Source organism: Canis aureus, chromosome 14 (assembly GCF_053574225.1).
Source record: "Canis aureus isolate CA01 chromosome 14, VMU_Caureus_v.1.0, whole genome shotgun sequence".
Classification (NCBI taxonomy): domain Eukaryota; kingdom Metazoa; phylum Chordata; class Mammalia; order Carnivora; family Canidae; genus Canis; species Canis aureus.
The window spans coordinates 51,296,839-51,320,697 of record NC_135624.1 but is presented as its reverse complement, the minus strand read 5'-3'; the positions used below and the strand labels follow the sequence as shown (position 1 = coordinate 51,320,697).

Sequence of the window (23,859 nt, the reverse complement as noted above, 5' to 3'; positions counted from 1 at the left end):
AATTCAGACAACAGACATTAATGTATAATACAGAAACATTTATTTTAGCTTGAAATTATATTTCTGTGGAAAATCTTTGAAAAAATATTTTAGATGATAACGTTGGGAAAAAACAGTGTTGTAAAATACTACGTTCTTTTACAGAAGATACTAAGATGCTAGAACATGTACTTTTCTCCTGGAGGTTTTAGAAATTACTGAGCTATTCAGACACCAGAAACACATTTTTTCAAACCTTATACAGAGATCTGACCATTTTCAAGCAGATTCATCAGTGGACTCTACAGAGTTCTCAAAAGCAATTAGTGACATTTAAAACCATTAGGGCCACAAGCTGAGTAAACTGAACAAATGCTTATCCAAATGGAAAGTGGGTGAACAATGTTGCTGTGCCTTTTAAAGGAAAGAGAACAAAGGCTGCAAAGCTTTGCAATTATCTCCCAATTTGATTAATTGGCGTTTTTCTTATTCTGCTATTTTTATTCAAACAATATGAATGCACTAATTCATTAGCCCTTAGGCTCAAGGATTCACTATTTTTGGACACAGCCACTTCGCCCAGGCAGGCAGCTTGGTCTGCAGGTGGACAGCTTTGCCTTGGAGCATGTGATATCTTCAGATACCTAAGTACCACAAAAGTGTTATGGGAGGAATCTGTTCCTCTAACCATCCTGAAGCGAACGAAGCAAATTAAGTGGAGGTGATACATTGAAGCATTGATCACAATTCACAGCTTTAGAAAGGTATCTTTTTGCCTTTCAAACCCCCTCAATTGACTTTTAATTTTCTCTCCATAAGTTCAATGCAATTTAATTAAAGAATATTTATTGAACATTTATTCCGGGCAAGTTAGATATGGCATAGCCCCTGCCCTCAAGAAGTTTATCCCTGTATGCATGTGTATATATCTTTGCAGTCATGATTCTAAATTTGTACGGCGTGGAAAAGGGGCTGGTGGGTAGACACAGGGATGAGTGGAATAAAAAAATTCCCTAAATATTTGTGACATATAGAGGACATGAGAGGCTCTGTGGGGATAAAAAGAAGAGAGACATGAAGACTTTGGTCTTCTTCATTTTTCTCTAAATTAGAGAATCGTATATTATAGTACATGTTCAACTTGGAAGCAATAAGGAGCATGAGGAGTTATGACCGAAGAGTATGATTATTCCCTCTTTGGTATAGTGTAAGAATGAAAACTAAATTAAACTGATCAACAAAGAATTCTGAGATGTCATACCATAAACAGGACTCAAATCATCCCAGACAAGAAACAGTACTGTTTTTTTCCAGCCTCATTTTAAAAGGCCACCAAAGAAATAAATGCCATAAACTACTCCAGACATCCAGCTTTAGTGCTTAACTTTGCAGCAGTTTTTTAATGATTAATATAAATCTCCTATACTACAGTTTGAAGTCTTTCCGTTTTTCTCTTTAAGATAAAGACTGAGAACAGCTGTCAACTGTTCAATAAACTTTTTTAGTCTGTAAAGATTTCTTTCTCTCAACCACAACAGCTGATATTCCCTGCTTCTAACTATTGCCATTACAAAAAAACACAACAATATTTTATTGTATCACCACCTCCTTTTTCATAAAGACCAGTTGATATCACATTTTGTTTATACAATTTAAAATGCTCCTTAGTAATACAAAACACAGGTGATTCCCTGAACATCTATTTCATGATAACATACATTCATGTTATAAGTCAGACACACAGTATCTCCATTTATTTTTTTTTATTTAAATCCAACTGGCCAACATATAGTACATCATTAGTTTCAGATGTAGTTTTCAATAACTCATGAGTTGCGTATAACACCCAGTGCTCATCACATCATGTGCTCTTCTTAATGCCCATCACCCGGTTACCCCCATCTCCCTCCCCTCCAGCAACTCTGTTTCTTTCTTAGAGCTAAGTGTCTTTCATGGTTTGTCTTCCTCTCTGATTTTTCCCATTCAGTTTCCCCTCCATTTAGATTTCCATCATATATTCTATCTTATATTGTCATTATTCTTCAAAAGGAAATTAGATATTAATACGTGAATCCCACTGAATGAAGAAGGGCATCACATTACCTTTGATGCAGCCACAACTACAATCCACACAATTTCACACACCCACCAGGAATACAGGTATTTCATGAAGTGATTAGAGAATAGAAATACATTAAAATTTGCCAGTTACAAATGCCAGATAGGGTCAGTATAAAAAGCATGTTGTAATTAACTATATCTGTCCAAAATTCCATCCCCTTTATTTTTTGAAGCATACTAGCAAGTACAGTATCTAAGCATTTAACTCATATTTCCTATAATATTTCCTGTATTACTCATATTCCCTATAATATTCCCTGTATTACTCATATTCCCTGTAATATTCTGACTTAATGTCTGAAAAGAGTGACTGACTTATTGCTTTCTACTGTGAATTGTGACATTTACTGACATTTGATGCAGTCAAAGTATGTTTCATGACATACTTTTCTAAATTTTTATGTCTGTAAAGTTATTTTCCTTTATGCACTCCCTGGTGCTTTCTAAGGTGTATTTTTTTAAAACAAAGGTCTTTCCCCTTTCATTACATTTCTAGGGTTCGAATCTAGTGTGACTTTGGGGATATTGAGTAATGATTGAATTCCAGTTAAAGGCTTTACTACTTTCTTGACATGTTATGGTTTCTCTCCTGCACGATATCTATGATGATGAGTAAGTTGTGAGCTCCAGTGAGAGACTTGCCACATTCTTTATATTTGTAAGGTTTCCCCTCAGTGTGAACTCTGTAATGATGAGTAAGGGTTGAGAAGTCCTTAAAGAATTTACCATATTCTTTACATTGACAAAGTTTCTCTTCAGTATGAATTCCATGATATTGAATAAGGTTTCAGCACTGAATAAAGGGCTTCCAAATTCTTTGTAAAATTTCTCTCCAATATAAATTCTCTGATATTGAGTCAGGGATTAGCATCGTTGAAAAGCTTGCCACAGGGATGCCTGGGTGACTCAGCGATTGAGCATCTGCCTTCTGCTCAGGGTGTGATCTCAGGTCCGTAGATCAAGTCTCTCATATCAGGCTTCCTGCAAGGAGCCTGCTTCTCCCTCTGTCTATGTCTCTGCCTCTCTCTCTGTGTCTCTCATGAATAAATAAATAAAATCTTTTAAAAAGGTGTTCTGAGAAAAATACTGATATAAAAAATAAATGAAAGCTTGCCACATTCTTTAACTGGTAATCAAGCCTTACTCAACATCACAGAATTCAGAAATCTATAAACTTGACAAATGTGGGGCGATACTTAACCATCCATAGTGCTCAATAAGTATCAGTATCGATCATCGGGAAGACCTTTACATGTGTAGTAAAATTAGAAAGGCCTTTACATAGGAGTCAAACATAAAAAAACTACAAAGCCTGTAGGGGAAGGGAAGGAAAAATAAAATAAGAGGGAAACAGAGAAGGAAGCAAACCAGAAGAGACTCCTAACTCTAGGAAACAAACTGAGGGCCTATGGAGGGGAGAAGGGTGGGGAATAGGGTAACGGGTTGGGCATGAAAGAGGACACGTGATGTGATGAGCACTGGGTGTCATATGCAACTGATGAATCTCTGAATTCTACTTCTAAAACTAATAATACATTATATGTTAATTAAATTGAATTTAAATTTAAAAATTTAAAAACCTACCAGAGGCCTTTGTAATGGAAAGAGCAATGCAGTGAACCTGAGAAAAAGTTTAAGCAAGGCTCAAATGGTAATAAACATCTGAGGACTCACTTTCCAGAGAACCGTTATAAATAAAATAAATGTGTGAAGGTCTTTTCTGAAAGCTCAGACGTTTTTATACGTACGAGTGTTCATATTGGAGAGAATCTTTAGACATGTAATGAATGTAAGAAAGCTTTTTCCTCCGGTCAGAGAATTCATGTTGGAAAAACCCACGTAGATGTAATAAATCTGGGAAAGTCTTGAGTCAGTCGTCAAGTCCAAATAGACAGAAGACAATGTAAACTGGAGAAAAAACCTACAAATGTGGGGAATCTGGCGAGGCTCTTAAGTGGCCCCCCTTACTCAACATCACAGAATTCATGCTGGAGGGAAAGCTTACAAATGTAAAGAGTGTGGCTCTTTATTGATTCCCCAGTAGGCCTTCACTGAAATAGAACCTTTTCCTAATGCTGGCTCCTTGCTGGGGAACTGATAGACTGCCACTGATTAAGAATTTTTCCTAAAAAATAATAATAATAATTTTTCCTGTGTGCTACTTATCAGTTTTGCACTTATGCTATTATCATGTTAACTTAGTTGATGTGGTTCGATTTATGTCATAAAGAACTACATGATAACAGGGTGCTCCTTGATTTTGAGGCCATTCTTTCTGTTTCCGAATTATAACTGGCATTTTTTTTATTTTCTACAGATAAGGGATGCATGTTCCGCTTTCCTGTCCCTTGACTCTCAGCCTCAGGTAATTCCAGTTGGCGGTGTTTTGTAGTGACTTAAGTAGATGTCGCTCCATTTCTCCCTCTGGACCTGTCATTACTTTATGGACTCATTAAAACATGTCAACACATTAGAAATGATTACATCATCTGCAGGTAATAATCAGTGCTATGAGTTTATGTTGTAAGGTCATGCTGGGGCCTTTATCTCTAAGTGAAATAGATTTGCAGGTAATATGCACATATTTTGGAAATGAAAATGCTAATTTCAAAATCAAATTCTGTGTTAGATTAAAAATAATGTGTCTGTTGCTGCATTTGGAGGCTAATATTCCGTCCCTCAATTGAGTTTGAAACCCATGGAGAGAGAAACATGGAGTCAGTCTCAGAGATCAAGTATCATTGTAACTGAAAAGTCAATTTATAAATGTGGCCTTCGATCTGGTGCCAAGTGTGTCTGCTAAAACTACTCCCAGAATGAAACTGGGGTTGCACAGTGACTCAAAGCCTCCCCGCCAGTCAGGTTTTCTGGCACCAGGCAGAGACCCGACAAGAACAGCCAGCCAGAAAGCTGGTTCCCTGGGAAGAAAGGGCTGAATGGAGCATTCCCAGTTTCCTCCTCCCAGTCATCCATCAGGTGAGCCTGTCCTCTTCCCACAGGCAAGGGTTCAGAGAGGGTTGGGGAGTGAGGAGTGCGAGTCCAGCTCCTGTAGGTGGAAGTGGGAGGAGCTGAAAATAAGCGCGTCCTCCTTACACCATCTCAACTGGGCGCTGCTGCTTTCTGTCTGCAGCTCTATTTCCCAGGTAACTTCAGAGTGTTGCCTTTCTTCACCAGTATCACTAGTGTCCCGGATGCAGAGGAGATTCTCAGGAGAGGATCTTGGCTCAAGTTCTTTCAAAGCAATCAGTGGTGTGCCTGGGGCATAACCCCTCTGTGGTCTGGCTGAGGTGCCATGCTATGCCAAGGTCATAGTGTCCTTCCAGAGTGCCATCATGTAGAGAAGCAGCCTTGTGCAGTGGCTGTTTTCTCCTGCCTCAACCCATTCCCCAGTCTGCAGACGAGTATGTGCAGGGAGCTAGTGGCATTAGATGGAAAAGCAAGACCAGGATCACACTACATGACATTTATGAATGACATTTCAAATTGCAAGGAGCACTGATGGATATATGACATGGGCTGGATGTTAATCAGTGTGTAAGTTTCTGCATTGATTTTAAATTCAGGAACACCCTCAGAATCATTTTATGTCTTCAGTACTAAAAGGATGAATTTAAAACACTCCCTAGACACCAGGAAGCTAAATGAAGCTTTTTCTGGATTTGGAGACTGTGCACCTTTGGATGAGAGCTTCATAAATTTACCATGGAATTGTTTATGTTTACTGATACAATTTTTAAAATTCACTACTTTTTGCATGAACTACAATTTTACTATTCATGTGATTATCTGAACGGGGCTTCAGAACACTTTTAACCAAATAGAAAAGAAGGGATCTTTAAGGTCCACAAATAAAAAATAAAATCTTAAAAACCGGGATCCCTGGGTGGCGCAGCGGTTTAGCGCCTGCCTTTGGCCCAGGGCACGATCCTGGAGACCCGGGATCGAATCCCACGTCAGGCTCCTGGTGCATGGAGTCTGCTTCTCCCTCTGCCTGTGTCTCTGCCTCTCTCTCTCTCTCTCTGTGACTATCATAAATAAATAAAAAAGAAAAAAGAAAAAAAATCTTAAAAACCTAGTGTGAGAAAAATCCTTGAAGAATAGTGGTAGCTCAGAGAATAATGGCTTTATGAGAAGAGTGGCCGGAGAAAATGCAATTTGTTTTGAAACTTTTTTTCCGTCAAACTTCAGTCTTGTTGCCAAGCCTCATCTGGCTTCAAAACTATGTTCTCAGGAGACACTGAATTTATTCTTCTGCGTGTTAAGAGACACATGACATCACTAGATATTTTCTTTTTATTGTTTTGTGTTTTACAGCATTTCTAGATAGGCCATAAAAGGAGGCTTCAGGAATATGTTTCCAGATTTTTATGGGGTGACCTATGTACCCAACCCTGAAGGGAAAAAGTGGGAAGGAACGGACCAGTGGTACTCTTTCCCTCATCCAACCCCCAGCCATAGGCTTAACAGTCAATGCCAGGGAAACCCACGAATGCCTGCAGGTCAGATGGCCGAGCTCCCAGGCCACACTGGACCAACTACGAGCCACATGTGGTATCGAGCAGCCCACGGTCTTTTAGAACCTCACTCCCTTTACACACGAGAAGAACTCTTGCCGTCCTGTGTCTCTCACAGCTGTGTTTTAAGGACAGAATATGAATTAGGTGTATGGAAGTGTTTTTGCAGTATATTGAAGCACTTCGTAAATGTGAACCATTTCATCTTATTCCTAAATATCCCCACAGTCTGCATGGCAGGCAAACAAATGGAAGAGAACAAAGCAGACCTCTAGGGTGAGAATATCGGTGGCCCCCAAACAATCTTTTATGGCACGTCTTCTAAATTAGGAGTAACTACAGTTGTAAATCCAGCTTTACAGGCCACACATTCTTTCAGGCTATTATTGTTAACTAATTGCTATGTACCTGGCACTGTGCTAAGAGCTCTACCTACGTTTAATCCTTCCAAGAACTCTCTGCAGCTATGTTGTCATCCCTGATTTATAACTGAAGAAACTGAAGCTTAGAGACGTTAGGTAACCAGCCCAAGATGACACAGCTGAGGAGCAGAAATGGAACTTGCGGTGCTTTAGGGTTGCAGGCTGCTCAGCTCCATAGCCTGTGTTTTCATCTGCTAATTATATTGTTCCCCCAGCCCCTTTCCAGCTCCTCAGCGCTTCTAATGTGCATTTATTAAGTAATCAATTGTTCATGGTACTAGTGTGCTGAGTTCTGTGCAAAGCAGGTTTCGCCCCTGCTTGTCCATTTGTGTTGCTCCTCACCACACCCAGCTGGCTCCTAACCACAGGGAGCCCTGCCCTATTTTTCTGCGCTCAGATGCTTTGTAAAACCTGATCCCGGGGTGTGCAGTCAGCAGCCTGGCAGGGTGGTAACTCAGATGAGGTGCACCGTATGCGCCTTCTTCCCCCTCCAACTCCCATTGTTTGCGAGCAATTGCAGGATTTTCAAATTAGCCAATAATGAGTAATATTCAGCGAGGCTCACAGCTTTGGCACATAGATTCAGACTTTGCAACAAGCTGGGAAGAATAATCCCTCTTTTTGGCACCATTCTCCTTTCTCTCAGTCATAGAATTTCATGGACACTTAGCAAGCCCTGAGAATCTGTATCTGGACCACAGTGCAAGCCTGAATCCTTGCATATGTACAGTGTATAACATTCTCCCCCACTGCTTGGAAGGAGGGTTTTACTTGTAGGAGCCAAGTTTTTGTCATGGGAGAAACCAAGGGATTCCTGCAGAGTTTTAATGGGACACAAGAAGGATTCTATTCTGGGCATTTGGAATATCCTTGCGCTTCTAACATTCAGCGGTTCTATCTTCTACACAAATGTAAAAGCAGAAGCTCGGCCTATGAACCTTCTTCTTTTCACTAGGCACCCAATGCATTGGAGGAGCTTTGCATCACAATTATGGGGACTCTACCAAAGCCCCAGGTAAGGCTGAAATAGTGTTTTATTTGTAGGCAAAAATAAAAAAAATTAAAAATTGCCCAGTGATGCCTGGGAATTTCTTCCGGAAGAAAATATGCCCTGTTTAGGAAGCATGTCATGAAGAGCTAGGACAGCATAAGTCAATTTGGGATAAGAAACAGATACTTCAGCTTCTCAGTTGTCTGGGAATTCAGTGTCAACCATAACGGAGTTTACAGTCATCTAATTGGAAAATTATATGCCTTCCTCATAAGATGTGTTCTGGTTCTGATGAGAGAAACTTGGAGTCATTTTGGCTTTTTCTCTTCCTAACTTATACTATAATTGGAGAACAGATGTGTCTCAGCTTAGAGGTTAGAACATTGTGCTTTGTTAGAGAGGAGGACGTTAAAAATATGAAAAAAGCAAACTATATTGTCAACACCACTGTGAAAATTATATTCTTACTGGGGCACCTGGGTGGCTCAGTTGGTTAAGTGTCAGACTCTTGATTTCAGCTCAGGTCATGATCTCAGGGTCAGGGGATCAAGCCCCTAATTGGGCTCTGCGCTGGGTATAGAGCCTGCTTAGATTCTCTCTCGCCTTCTGCCCGTCCTGTCCCCTCCTCATGCTCCCTAAAAAAGAAAGAAAAGAAAATTAGTTTCCCATTTTACCACTGTTGAACTATTAGGATGTTTCCAATTTTATTGTTTATTTACTTATAAACAATATTTAATTAATTTCCCATTTATTTTTAGAGCAATATGTGCCTAACCAATTTCAGTCTTATATTTTATATATAACATATGTGTCACATGTTTTTTAAAATTATATATAATTTATAATATTATAAATTTTGCCTTACATATACTATAGTATATGATTATAATACACTATAATAATATGGTAAGATAGTGTTTTATATTATATAATTTTATAATATGTTATATATAATATGATTTTTCTCTTTTTTCCAACAGGAAACTGATGAAAAAGATAATACCAAAAGGGTAAGGTGATTTCCATAAATATATACACTAAAAAAATTGTAAAAGAAACCAATAGCCACCTATAGTAAATCTCACTACTTTTTTTTTTTACAGTTTTTATTTCATTATTCAAAGACACGGAAGTTGGGCAATTCAAATGTTGTGGTAAGTTGTAGAATTACTTCTTATTAGAAATCACTAGTATTTTTCTTCAATCTGTTTTGCAGTTTACCTAATACAGCTAGATCAGGATTCATGTTTTTTTCTTTAAAAGTTTATATGTGGATAAACAAATGAAATTCAATATTCATTACACGTTTAATCTTTTTTATCTTCCTAGCTACACATAAATTAAGTTTATTCATTGATCCAACAATTATTTACTGAGTATCTATTATGTGCCAAGCACAATTCTAGGTACTAGAAATATAGCAGTAAATAAAATAGAAAATTCAAAAAAGAAATCCCTCCTGTCATGAAATTTACATTCTAGGTACAAAAAAATAAAGCATATGATCAAGTAAAATATCCTGTTTTAGATACCAATTAGTACAAGGAAAAAAACAGATTTATCCAAAGTCATTTTAAGAATGATTTTAAAAGATGACTGCCAAAAATGTCATTAAATATAACTAGAAATATCCACTTCTATTCCTCAGATCTCCTTATTTGTAATTAGGCTTTTAATGTGAGAATTTACTAAGATTAGCCAGACACCAGTAAAGTGAATTCAGTTTACTTCTAAATTGTGTGGTTTTAGTGGTAGTTTTTCTTTTTATATGAATGGATTTTAAAAAATGCTATTCTGGTGCTTCAATCTGGAATGCTTAGTAATTATTCGACTGTAGTATTCCTTCTCTGCTTGTGAGTCACTTCCATGGACCAATTTAGGGAATGAGGAGCATAGTGTATTTTAAACATGTGTGTACCTGCGAAAAGATAACTGTGATCTAAAGTCAGTTTTTAAATGTTTATCCTGGTGAATATTCTTATGTCTGAGGAGACGCACGGTGGGTTATACTGGCTTTAAACCAGATACAAATTGAACTGGTTAACAGATAACCGTTACATAAGGCTTAAAGTAATCCATTTGATAAATGAATTAAATATCTGTGAGAAAGTTCAATTCAAGCCCTGCCTTTAAAATGAAACTGTATCAGGTAACCACATGTCTCAAGTGTACTTTCATTTTCTTCTGCTTGACATCTTTACATTTTGAGAAGACACACCTAAGTCACATTTTTTTCACTATCGATGACACATTTGTCACTTTTTTGTGTCCCCTGTTGTCTTGTTCCATACGTTCAGTTTTAAACAAAATACATATTCTATGAAGGAGACTACTAGATGTGTGTACGGGGATAATGTCCCAGACAAACATTTTCGTAGTGGAAAACCGATCCTCACAGAGTTGGCTTCGTCCGTCCACACCGTTTTGCATAAGTCTGGAAGCAGCAGCTTTTTGCCTCTCGGAGATGCAGGCGGATGATTTCCTCGCCGGCAGCTGCTGATGGAGCCGAGGCCCTAAGAAAAGTGTTTCTTCGGCATAATGACAAGGAGCCCAGTGCGGAGCTACCACATTTTATTCAGTCTCATGGCTTAGTCCCCACATTCTCTGGAGGGCTCTCAAAGGGCTACCTTACATAACACATCCTTCTTGTCCTTTTTTGGGGGCTGGAGCAAGTAGAGTGGGTCAAACCAAAACCAAAACTAAACAAGTAGGAGACCGTCTTTATGCCCAATGCTGAGAAGCTTCTGTGCTCATCACGTGTGTGTATTCATGTCTCTCAGTCGTCTGTCCTGCATCCGTTACTGCAGCTTGTCCCTCAACTGCATGAGAGAAGAATGAAGAGATTCAGACTGGACGTATGTAACACAAACTGCATGCTTGCCTTGCCACTGTCTGTGGGGCCGTTAATTCCCAGTGCTGGGGATTTCTAAGACGCTCTTTTTCAGGATAAGCCCGACATAAACACCCTGTGGAAGAGCATGTGTTTGCGGAAGTGTTTTCCCTGAGGAACACTATGCCTCCTCCCCATATTTCTGTCCCTTTGGATTCAAGCTGGGGGCAGTTGAGGGAAGCTGGGGTGACATTCCCTTCCGAGGGTCGTGGCCCTCCCAGTGAGGACACTATGCTTGGTTTAAGGAAAGGACAGGGCAGCGGGCCCAGTCCTTAGGTAGGGCCTGGAGAAAAGAGGAAGGACAATTTACCGCCCCTCACCACACAGGTTGGCAGTTGGCTAGGATGGTAAGCTTTCTATCCAAGTATTAAAATGTTAGCAAGAGTAAGGCTCATGAGGTATATATATCAGAACATATATACATATATCTGATAAATATATGAGAAACTAAATGCAGGCATTTGGGGTTTTGCACAATTAAACAAAAATATGGCCCGAATCCAGTATCTATGTTGAAGAGGAATACAATGGAGTTTTAACATGTTTTTGGCTAGAGATTGTGGAGTCTTTATTGTCATTTTAAAAAAAAAGTTTAACTCTTTCAATGATGAAAGTTTCTAGGTATTACTTTTAAGTGAATGCCTTACATTATTGTCATGCATTTATAGTTTTAAGTCTTCTATTTCCTCAGTTTATTCTTTTGGCAACTCTGTTAGGATTTATACAAGTATTGGTGTCTCCAGGTTACTAAAAGGAAAACAACTCAGAATAGAGATGTTTCCCAAGATTGTGCTAGTAAGTGAGATTAAAGATTACAGCAGAGTTTTCTGACTTCTAGTCTAGGCAAATATTTTTTTTCACTATGCTGTCTTTTTATTGTCTAATCTGGGATACTTCTATGATTTCTTCAGAGGCATTTAGGTAACCTCTACACTCAACATGGGGCTCAAGAACTTACAACCCGGAAATCAAGAGTCGCATACTCTACCAACTGAGCCAGCCAGGCGCCTCACTTCTATTATTTTATTGTTAGATTTTTCCCTTAATTTAAGTACCATGTTAATTGTGTTCTTAAAATACTACCAAAAGTCCTCAAGTACTTTTAAAAATGCATATGGTTTAGGCAAATAAATTCCTCAAAATTTATTTTTATGGTCACTATTTCCTTCCTAAATTCTTCACATTCTTAAACTAAGCTTCCATCAGGGAAGACAAAATCTGCTGCCTACTTCAATAAGAAATATAAGAGGATGGGCACCTGGGTGGCTCAGTGGTTGAGCCTTTGGCTCCGGTTGTGGTCCCAGGGTCCTAGAATCAAATCCTGTATCAGGCTCCCCCTAGGGAGCCTCCTTCTCCCTCTGCCTATGTCTCTGCCTCTCTGTGTCTCTTATTTATAAACAAAATCTTAAAAAGAAAAGAAAAGAAAAGAAATATAAGAACTGTAGTAGTCTCTTAAAATTTAGGATTTCCAGTATGAAAAAAAATCAAATCCTTGTCAACAAACTTCCTAGAAGTAATATATGCTTGTTTGAATTAACTTTTACTTTCTGAAGACTGCTTGACTCATAAACAGTGTAAGATTTCAGTTTAAAGATCTAGTTTCTTAAAATACACCTACAAATTATTAGTTTACTATATCACTTCAGTGTCATTGTTTACCAGAGCTAAACCCTCAGTATTATGGCCAGTGATACTTTGTCTGAATGTTCCACCTTGAGTGAGACTTTATTTTCAGAAAACTAGCTGAATATGTGACCTCTGACTTAGCAATACATCCTGTTGAACAATTAACTCCTAAAAGTATTTTTCAACAAGCCAAGTTTCATAGGAACTGATGCATAGAAAAAATTATAATAGAGTGTTAGCTTTGCTGGGTCTAAGTTACCTAATTTTAAAACAGATTTTTGATAGTGAAATGTTTTGTATTCTTAAAGAAAATGAGTTTTCAGATCTTAGTGCATTTGAACACTTTTTCTTAAATGTTGTTTGCTAGACATCCTTACTTCCATTCCCACATCTTTTTTATCTCTACTTCCCAAATTCTTTCTCCAATAAGGCTAAAAGGATCTGTATGTTTAGGGCTTATAAGTTTTAAAATTTGACATTATTTAAGTTACATTTTTCCCTGCCCTTTTTTTTCTGTTTAATATAACACACATAACTTTTCTTACATAAGCATAGAAATATATAGTGTCCATGTGTACATTTTAAAATATTAAATAGGGGCTCAGTCGGTTAAGTGTCTGCCTTCAGCTCAGGTCATGATCCTGGGGTCCTGGGAGTGAGCCCTGCATTGGGCTCTCTGCTCAGTGGAGAGCCTGTTTCCCCCTCTCCCTCTGCCCCCCTCCCCCTGCTCGTGCTCTCTTTGTCTCTCACTTTTGCTCACTTTATCTCAAATAAATAAATAAAATCTTTAAAATAATTAAGAACAAAATATTAAGTAATTTGGGGACTGTATTTGTAGTCAGGATGAGAAGTAGATACAAAATATTGAGAATTTAAGATATGTTTGTTGTAAGGCAAAGATTTCAAAGGGTTTTTTTTTTTTAGGTTTATTTGTTTATTTAGATAATCTCTATACCCAATGTGAGGCTTGAACTCATGACCCTGAGATCAGGAGTCACATAGTCTTCCAACTGAGCCAACCAGGCACTCCAAATTAATATGGGATTTCAGAATTTTAATGGATGTCAGAGCCAATTCTTAGAATTAAAAAAATACGATTATACTTATGGAATAATTTTAAAAGGCCTTAATGACAAATTTCATAGTGATTGCCATTCTGATATTTCTATAAGGAGTAGTTGTTGAAAATAGGAAACTACAAGAACCTATTTTATGGAAACCATAAAACGTTAAATCTTTTCCATTATTTAAAATGAAATATTTTACAAGAAAAGAAGCACTTCAAAATATACCTACTATGAAAAATTGGTTTGTTCTTATTTGGCATTTTTTTCATTATCATTTCTGTGAATATGATTATATTGGGAATATCAACTCAAGTCTCATTGAATAAATATAGGTTACCAAAGTTGTCCTTCAATTTCAATTTCGATTCCTATAGAAATATAGTGTATCTTAGCTCTGACACAATTCTATATTTTTCCCTGTTTGTGTGTTAGCACATACAATATGTATTTTAAAGAAACTATTTCATTGTAACAAAATGCTGAGAGGAGATTTTAAGTCTAGTTAATCTATGAACTGTTGTTTTCATTCTACTTACTAATGAATATACATACAACTGACAAACTTCCTAGATGCTGTTAATGTTGATAAGGAAATTATTTTATTATTTTATTAAAAAAAATTTTAAGTTATCTCTACCCCCAAAATGGCACTCAAACTCAATGACTCTGAGATCAAGAGTTGCATTCTCCACCGACTGAGCTAGCCAGATGCCCCTAGGAAATTATTTTAAAATACAACATTCTGGTGATACTCCTGGGTGAAAATTCCTCAAGTATACATTCAAAGATTACTCATTGATGGGAATTGTATACTCAAGTCCTTGATTCCTTCCTTGTTTTTTTTTTTTTTTTCCTTCCCTGTTTAATTATGGTAGTTGAAAATCTTGGAGCTTCTCTAAGAATTCACTAAGAATTTGCACTTATTTTTACTGTTAGTTGATTTGCAATGGCTTCATTTTCTCTTCCAGGAAGAATTCCAAGGTCCTATCGCAAGCCAAGTTCGAAGACAGTTTTTGTTCAGGGTATGCAAGTCCTGTATTTTTAAAAAATCACTCAACGTTAAAATTGAAAAATACTCTGTGCATTTATGTACATGAAGTTTTTAAGTTTGTTTGTACATATTTAAGTTTGTTTATAGATATAGAGTCAGAGATTCACTTCTTCATCCACCGTATTGTTTTAATATTATGGTATCTCTGACCTTTTCTCTAATCCACTCATGTTTGTAAATGCCCCAAATGACATTCACCTAGTAAACACTTTAGTTCTATGAAATTTCATGTGCAGGTAATGAATGTCTTAAAGATGCATTACTCTTTAAGTTCCAAAGAATCATTTACTAAATATTTGCTTCAGGAGACTGGAAGAATTATGACTATTTTCATAAGTTTTTAAAAGGAAAAGAATCAACTATACTAGAGGCTGTAAGTAGACAAAACTTTGTAATTACATTTCGCATTTTGTATGTCCAAATTGTGTATGAAATGTGTTTCTTTCTAAGCAGCCTCACTTTCTAAAATGTTTGTATCCGTACTATATTACCAGAAATTTTTTATTCATTCATTTAGCAACTATTTTTTTAAATCTCTACGGGGTGCTGGGCAGTGTTGCAAAGGCTGGAAGTATACAGATAGATAGGATTCCATTCTTAGGCTCTAAGAGTTCACAGCTTAAAGCAGAAAACATAAATAAACAAATACAAAATACTGTGTTACATACACCCTCAAACCAGGGGCTGTGGTTTCTAAAAGAAAGGCACTGAGCTCAGGCCAGAGAGTGGAAGAGGTCCAGAGAAGGTTTTAAGGGTTGAAGAATCAGCAGGAATTAGCCAGTGAAATAGTTAACTGAGGAATTTCAACTTTATTGTTTGGCTAGGAAGAGCCCTATGTTAAGATTTGCATTTTGGAAACTAATTCTAACAACAAGTTGGAGAATGGATGAAAGAGCAAAACTAGATAAAAGAAGAAATAATAACTCCCATCGAAATCATTAGGTTGCTTTGTATGAAAATTAATTTCATTAATCCTGATTTATTTCTTATTTGTTATTTTCTAGCCACGCAATGGAAGGAGGTCAGAAGGTTACATTTAAAATGGTATGTACTTCCCAATTCAATCCAGTTTGAAAATTTCTGTCATTTTCAGATATTCACAAATTAAACTAAGCTCAGTATATTCCTATCACTTGATTGCCTGTGTACATTAATATTGTCTATACATATTACCATTATAGGGGCAGTGGGGGACTTATATGATGGAAAACATCAGTATTTTAGAGCCAGATTTGCCTTGCCCATGTCATGTGTTCCTCAGACTATGCCACAAGAGTCCCATTGGTTTTATAGACATTGGCCTGCCTTATCATTTATTGTGCAAGTAATATGTCAGGGATTGTGTCCTTCTCGTGGTAATCAGTGTCCACAATAATGGGCCAGAACTTACAGATTGAATGTATTTCTGCCTCCCAAGTAACCTGTATTTGTTTATTTTTTTATTTTTTTATTTATTTATGATAGTCACAGAGAGAGAGAGAGAGGCAGAGACATAGGCAGAGGGAGAAGCAGGCTCCATGCACCGGGAGCCTGATGTGGGACTCGATTCCGGGTCTCCAGGATCGCGCCCTGGGCCAAAGGCAGGGGCCAAACCGCTGCACCACCCAGGGATCCCAGTAACCTGTATTTGAAGATTCCTTATAAGAGCTGTGGTTTACCACTTCTAAAGAACTAAGAAAATGTGGGAAGATATGAGAACATGACTTCTACTTTGGGACTCACAGAGTTTCCACAGCAAGGCTGGAGATATAGTAGATGTATGGCTGGCCCTACATATTTAATAATATGTTAATCCTGATATCTTATTGGGCTGTGAATTTTGAAATATATGTCTAGAACCCCAAATGCAGATTGATAAATCTAATATATTCTATTAATGTTATATGATCATAAATGCAGACTCTATGCTTAACATATTTTTGTAGATTTTTTTCATATCACTACCTTAACCCTTACATAGTTAGCTTAAGAATATTAAAATTCTTAGTATTTTCTCATAGAAACAAAAATCAAAGAGCACTATTTCTAACTAATGAAGAAAATACCAAAAATTATACAAAGCTAGCAAATAAAGAGATAATAAATAAATGGTTCAACATTAGGAGGAACTGAGAACAAAAGGATAATGGAAAATAAAATAAAATAACATAATTAGCCTTCCCTAATTAAGAAAAAAAGAGATATACAAACACACATATATATGTTTGAATACATATATTTAAACATAAAAATATATAAACATACAAATGAAAATAAGGAAATTAAAACGGATATAGAAAAAATGGAAATCCTAAGACAGTACTTTGCAATCTCTGTGTTTATCAGTTTGAAAATCTGGATAAAATGGAGGATAGTCTAGTAAAGTAGGTACTACCAAAATGGACATCAGAAGAAATTAAAAAAAAAATCCTCTGAATAGAATAATGGCCATGGGGGGAAAAAAAAAGGAAAACATTACCTAGAACCCCCCCCCAAAAGTACTAGACCAATAGACTGAATTTTTACAGCTCAGAGATGGAAGAAAATCTCAAAGTATTTTTTATGAAGCCAGAAAATACTAATACCAAAACCTTATAAAAGTGATATAAGAAAGGAAACTGTAGGTCAATTCTGTTTATAAATATCAATGCAAAGATGTTAAAGAAATAATAAATTGTATTCAGCAGCATATTTTTAAAATTACATAACTCCATAGAAGTGAAGTTTGTTCCAACAGTTCAGGATGGTTCAACATTAGGAGGAACTAAGAACGGAAGGACAATGGAAAAGAAGCTATCTTTTATACTATTACAAATGTAGAGACATTTACAAAAGTGGACAAAAAACAGCTTAACACTAGATGAAAAAAATGCCTGTGCTTGTAACACCAAACCAAGTGGTAGAGTGCTCACAAATGTGAAATGGAATTTAATCTGTGACTTTGTTAATTTAGTAAAACTTTCTCTCTGATTGAGGGAAATATCTTTATTTGGATTGTTTTCAAGATTGAGGCTTACACAGACTAACTCACTCAGGATTTCATTTTATTTTGTCAATAGTGAAATGGTTCAATAATCATTTTTTTCTTTGTTTTTCTCATCTGATTATCTGAGGTCTTACTCTGTCCTGATGACTTATATTTACTTGGAAAATGGTTAGACATAAAATAGGATGATTTAATTGCAGATATAAAAGGAAATAAATACATGAGGAGTAACTGCAACTTTTGAAATATTTTATTCATAGATCTTATTGGCATCAATGAATTCTAGGAAACCACTTTTATATAGTTAAATACTGTAAAATTTTGGAAAATATGGACATATAAAATAAGTGTTCTATCGGGGAGAGATGAATAGCTGAAAATATACAGACTGAAGAATAGCTGAGAAATATCTCTGATGTCAGTTTTATCATACATGGAGAAATATTTATAGGAATGTCTATATACCAGCATTGCATATGAACCTTCACATACTTACTTACACTTGACTCTAACTTTAATTTTTCTTTTTATACAGGATACCAACTATTTTCTGCAGAAGCGGCACCAGAGAATGCAAAATGTTGACATTCTGTTTTCTTCTCAGAAACAATCCTTGCTAAACTTACCATGTTTGAGAATCCATGTGTTGTAAACATTCCCAATAAAAGCCGGTTGAGATTATAAATGCTTAATTTGTTGACGGTTTTAAAAACATCTTAAGATATTTTTTCTTATGTAATAAAGCTGTAAATAATGATGTTCCTTAGATCCCTGTAGCTTTCGACAATACAGTTGACCCTTGAACAACACAGGTTTGAACTGCAAGATTCACTTATACATGAACTTTTTTCAAAAAATACAGTACAGCACTGTAAATGTATTTTCTCTTATTTTTAAAAAGATTTTATTTATGTTATTTATGTATTTTCAGAGAGAGAGCACACACACACAATCAGGAACAGGGGCAGAGGGAGAGAGAATCTCAAGCAGACTCCCTGCTGAGTAGGGAGCCCAAGTTGGGGCTCAAACCCATAACCACAAGATCATGACCTGAGCCAAAATCAAGAATTGAAGGAACACTCAACTGACTGAGCCACCCAGGCACCTTTATTTCTTCTTGTTATTTTTTAAATAACATTTTATTCTTTTTAGCTTACCTTATTGTAAGAATACAGCATATAACACACATAAAATACAAAATATGTGCTCATCAACTATGTTATTGGTAAGGCTTCTGATCAATCATGGGCTATTAGCAGTTAAGTTTGGGAAATTTTGACTGTATAGGGGATCCCCTTAACCCCTGTGTTGTTCAGGATCAACCATACTGACACACATGCTCCAAAGTCTAACTAAAATAGTTTATTAAAACTCAACTCTCTTCTGAGTGACTTTAATAAAAATATTTTAGTTCACCCTATTTGGATTTCATCAATGACAAATCACCAGCTCTTATGAATACCATAGTGTCCAGTAGCTAACTACCTTCGGCCATGATCCATCCAAATAGTCCAATAAGCAAGTTCTGATTTATCTACCATAAAAGACATGTCCAACTGCTACAAACATATCAAGGGGTTAGCTTTTTCTACCAACTAGAAGTGTTCAATTTATCTTAAAATAAGTCGTTTCACTGAACAACATCTGAAAGGCAACTAGTCTCGTCCATTACCAGAAAGAAAATCTCACGAACACACTTGGAAAACTTTTTACATCAAATCAGTGTTTATTGGACACAGAATTAATCTCAGATGGATACTGAGATCATCTCCCTTCAGGTTCCCCGGCGTTTTTCCCTTCTGATGCCCTTCCTGGATAATCTCCACCAGCAAGCAGGCTGGCTGATTAGAGGAGGTTGGCTCTAGAATGAGTAGGTTTGGGTCTTAAATTCTTCAGGGTAGAGTACCTCACAAAGCTTTATCTTACTGATGCCAACTAAAAATTATAGCTTAAATTATGCCTTTTACTAATAAAATCCCTGAATTTCACTTCTTGTCAACCTGCACAAAGAACATAAGAAAAAACAGAAGAAGACCAAAAAAAATACATTATTTAAAAAATGAATTGCTTTGAAAGATGGGGGGCTTGAGAGGATTGAGGGCCTTCTGCTCTAAAGCCACAAATACATAGGGCAACATTAGCTAGTGCTACACACAGTAGTAATTCAACTAGCTTAGGTTTTAGATTGTCAAAATAAAAAGGAGTCAAATATTAATTTAAGAAGTAATTTCCAGGGCTTCTCAGAAATACAGAGAGTCTTAGGTCATGTACATTTTTCAAGGTTCCCAGGATATTAAAAAGAAGAAAGAAGAAGAAGAAGAAGAAGAAGAAGAAGAAGAAGAAGAAGAAGAAGAAGAAGAAGAAGAAGAAGAAGAAGGAGGAGGAGGAGGGGGAGGGGCAGGAGGAGAAGGAGGAGGAGGGGGAGGAGGAGGAGAAGAAGAAAAAACGACCAAAACATGGTTACAAAAATTGTGGGATGTTTAAAAATATTTTATATTTAGTAAGTTAGTTCATATTCTATATACCAACACAATAAAATATATAGGTTGCCAGGAGTACAAGATTTGTATTAAATATTAAATGGGCATTACACATGAAGTGGTCCAACACTGAACCTGAGTTTAAAATTGTGTCACTTGGGACACCTGGGTGGTTCGGTCAATTAATTAAGTATCTGCCTTTGGCTCAGGTCATGATCTCTGGGCCCTTGGATCAAGCCTCCCATCAGGCTCCCTGCTGGGGGGGGTGCTGCTTCTCCCTCTGCCCCTCCCCCTGCTCATGCTTGCACACTCTCTCTTTCTGAAATAAAACCTTTAAAAAATAAATAAAATTGTATCACTAAAAACATTTTTTTTCTTCTTTTCCAAATCCTATCAGTATATCTCTGTGACCATGTATAACCTTACTTGGTGATAATATCAAATGTTTTCTTCAGGTTCCTGGCAAGCTCCCAGTAAACATCCTTTCCTTAACCTAACCACCAAGGAACCGGACTGTCTAGGTTTCCTATCTAAAGCCAGAGCTCTTATCTTCTAAGGCAGTGGGTTTTTAAGATGGGGGTGGAGCACTTTTTGACAATCTGATGAAAGCTCTGTCCTAAACCCCCAACCAACAAATGTACACCTACAACATGTGTACAACTGGGGAGTTTTGGGTGGGAGATTCCCTAAAATCCATCCAAATATAGGCTATGGGCTCCAGGTTAAGAAGCCATCCTCTGGGGACACCTGGATGGCTCAGTGGTTGAGTGTCTGCCTTTGACTCAAATCCTGATCCCTCGGTGTTGGGATCCGGGTATTGGGATCCAATCTCACATTGGGACAAAAAAAAAAAAAAAAGACAGGGAGGCCTTTTCAGATATTTTTATGTGACACAATAGTTTAAGGAGACTGTAAATATTTTTTTGACTATAAATATTTGTATAATTACCTGAGAATTCAAGGACGCTGATAAGTAATGTACCTCAAAGTGAACAATATATTAAAGATCTTAGGGGCACCTGGGTGGCTCAGCGGTTGAACGTCTGCCTTTGGCTCAGGGCGTGATCCTGGGGTCCTGGGATCGAGTCCCCCACCGGGCTCCCCACAGGGAGCCTGCCCCTCTCTCCATGTCTCTCATGAATAAATAAATAAAATTGAATGAATGAATGAATGAATGAATAAGTAAATAAATAAATAAATAAATAAATGAATAAATAAATGAATGAATAAATAAATAAATAAATAAATAAATAAATAAATAAATAAATAAATCTTAAAGAAAGAAAGAGAAAAAAGCATCCCACCCCTGGAGGGCTCTCTCCCCTGGATTTTGTTATTTCTCGGTGAAGACAGGACTCAGGGGTCGAAGGGTGCCGGAGGCTCTGAAACAACGTGCTGACAGGAGGGAAGGCTGGCGGAACAGGAGCACCTGCCCCGGGCGCCGACAGGTGCAGCACCCCCTAGAAGGGACGGCGGGCGGCGGCCGCACCGCAGCAACCCCCGGGCCGCGCCTCCACGTTGCCTGGCAACAGCGCCGCGCCAGGTGCGGGGGCCGAGGCCGGTTCGCCCCTCGCGCTCCCCGCGGGCGGTGGAAACCGCTGGGCCCGCGGCCCGCTCGCCTCCCCCTGGAAGCCGACTTCGGGGTGCGGGTGAGGCGTCCTCCCCCGGCCGCTGGACGACGCTGGCTAGCGAGGGCGAAGGGGAGCACCATGCAGGTGGGCAGCCTGGGGAACCGCCGGCTGGGCCTGGAGTGGGGGGCACCCAGGGGGTGCGCAGCCCACATTTGTTCTCGTACGAGCTCAGTGTTGCCTGCGGCTCCTTGAGGTTTGGGGCTGTCCGACTTGAGCCCCCCGAGAACACCAAATCCACACGCAAGACTTCGGCTGGGCCTGGGGGAGCGTTCGGAGGGTCGAGGGCCGGGTTTCACACCTGCGCCCTGGAAGCCTTCTGCTGCCCTACTTCTGACTTGAGAAACAGGCCAGCGACGGTAGCCCGGGTGTCATTCAATTGCAGTATTCTGCTCTCCTGCTTTAAAAAATAATAATAAAATAAAAAATTTAAAAAATATCAGAACGGACACCCAGGAGCTGCATCTGTCTTGAGGGAGACCAGCTGTCCCTGGAGTTTCTCCCACCTGACTGCAAAAGCTCAGCTAGACTTCCAGGTGTTCCTTAGAGGGCTGCGCCTCTGTCTAAAGCTTCCATACTAGCCGGAAGCCTGTGCCTCTGTTTCTTCTTTTATCAGAGTAAAATTCTCACTTTCTGACTTTCAGAAACTGCTGCTTTCCCCCCGCTCCCCCAAATGAAAACTGTGATTTTTTTCTTGTTTTACATATTTATTTTTTACTGTATATACTGTATAATTTACTAGGATATTTTGAACATAAATCACATGTAATTTTTAATGGATAGTCTTTGTGTGTCAATTAGATTCCTAGCAAGTACATTTTCTTCCATCTGTAAAAACATTGCAAATTTGTCTGGATTTATGCCTCCTCTTTAAGAAATAGGTCAAAATATAATTGAGAGTGAAGTTAACGGCACATTAACCTTTGTTCATTTATTCATTGATTTATTCAACAGCCAGTTTATTCAGTGTTTATGTTTAGTTACCAATTTCTTCTAAAAGAGCTTACTATGAGGGAGAGAGAGAGAGTGGTAACTATTTGTGGCATGATAAATGCCATAATAGTTTTAACAAATAGATCTTGGTACCTATTTCTAGTAGATAAAATTTCATAGTAATTTCTAAAAATGAAGGAAAGCATAGACTGTAGAGCATTTACTGTTATATTCCATTGCAATGAACTCCTACATCAGTTAAGGAAGAACAGAGAAGGTATAAATAAAACCATAAGAATGTGGTATCATGAATATCAAGAAGGACCATTTTAACAAGAAAGAATGACAAAGTCTCTCCCATTCTGCTTAAGAGATCAAATACAATGAATATCCACTGAAATGAACAACATGGAGCTCATAGGTGACATTAGCTAGAACATTTTTGAAAGTATTGGAAGCAACTTGGGAGTGGATTGAAGAGTTAATGGGAGGTGGGAGTACTTACAGCTTAGGTAGACAATTGTTTCAAGAAGTTTAACTATGGAGGAGAAAAGAGAAGATGGTAGGGGATGTCAAGTGCAGAAGGAGTTTTTTAAAAAAGGTAGTGCTGGATTTCTGAGATAGTGAACTACTCTCCTGCTTCATACAAGTAAAAATGCTGGCTAACATGTAAAACACATTTCTTTAAAAGCATCAAAGGGATGACTTGATAGTAAGAAACTATGAGACCAAATTTGAAGGGAAATTGGAAAACCACACAAATGGATTTCCACAATTCCAAAGCCACTGTTACCCTGAAGGCATTAGCAGTCTGTGTTTTGGTCCTGGGTATAATCACAGGGTGAAAGGAACCAAAGGGGTATGGTCCACCAAACGATGGAAAGTTAATAGGAGTAGGAACAAAAGATAATTTCATGTCTAGGGGAATTCAGGGAAGGGTGTCTTGATGCTAGTGGAATAGGGGAGAAAAAGAAAAAGAATAATACCTATCCCCAAGAAGTTGTGGCCCAAGGCAACTCTCATATAGATTACGACCTAGGGCATATTGTCGGGGGTCCAGCAAGCCTTAAATTTGATATATATTAGTTATAGATTTAGTGCCCATAAATGCCAGGAAGAAATTTAAAAATCCTCTGTGTTGGAAGATGTCTTTATCTTAGGGCTCAAAGAATTGCCTTAGATAAGTTCCCAA

At 37.8% G+C, this 23,859-nt stretch overlaps 2 protein-coding genes across 2 annotated transcripts in view; both read left to right on the top strand.

Annotated features, from left to right (window-relative positions):
- The window catches only part of NMU (neuromedin U), a 28,251-nt gene extending 9,940 nt beyond the window's left edge, over positions 1-18,311 (top strand). The window contains exons 4-11 of the mRNA XM_077848067.1: positions 4,418-4,465; positions 7,992-8,051; positions 9,008-9,037; positions 9,131-9,181; positions 10,808-10,882; positions 14,579-14,632; positions 15,666-15,705; positions 18,162-18,311. Of these exons, the coding sequence (XP_077704193.1) occupies positions 4,418-4,465; positions 7,992-8,051; positions 9,008-9,037; positions 9,131-9,181; positions 10,808-10,882; positions 14,579-14,632; positions 15,666-15,701 (354 nt within the window). The 3' untranslated portion in view covers positions 15,702-15,705; positions 18,162-18,311. The remainder of the gene's footprint in view (positions 1-4,417; positions 4,466-7,991; positions 8,052-9,007; positions 9,038-9,130; positions 9,182-10,807; positions 10,883-14,578; positions 14,633-15,665; positions 15,706-18,161) is intronic.
- Positions 18,312-21,640: 3,329 nt separating this feature from the next.
- PDCL2 (phosducin like 2) overlaps positions 21,641-23,859 on the top strand; it is a 29,873-nt gene continuing 27,654 nt past the window's right edge. The window contains exon 1 of the mRNA XM_077848066.1: positions 21,641-21,821. Coding sequence (XP_077704192.1) covers positions 21,816-21,821 — 6 coding nt within the window. The 5' untranslated portion in view covers positions 21,641-21,815. The remainder of the gene's footprint in view (positions 21,822-23,859) is intronic.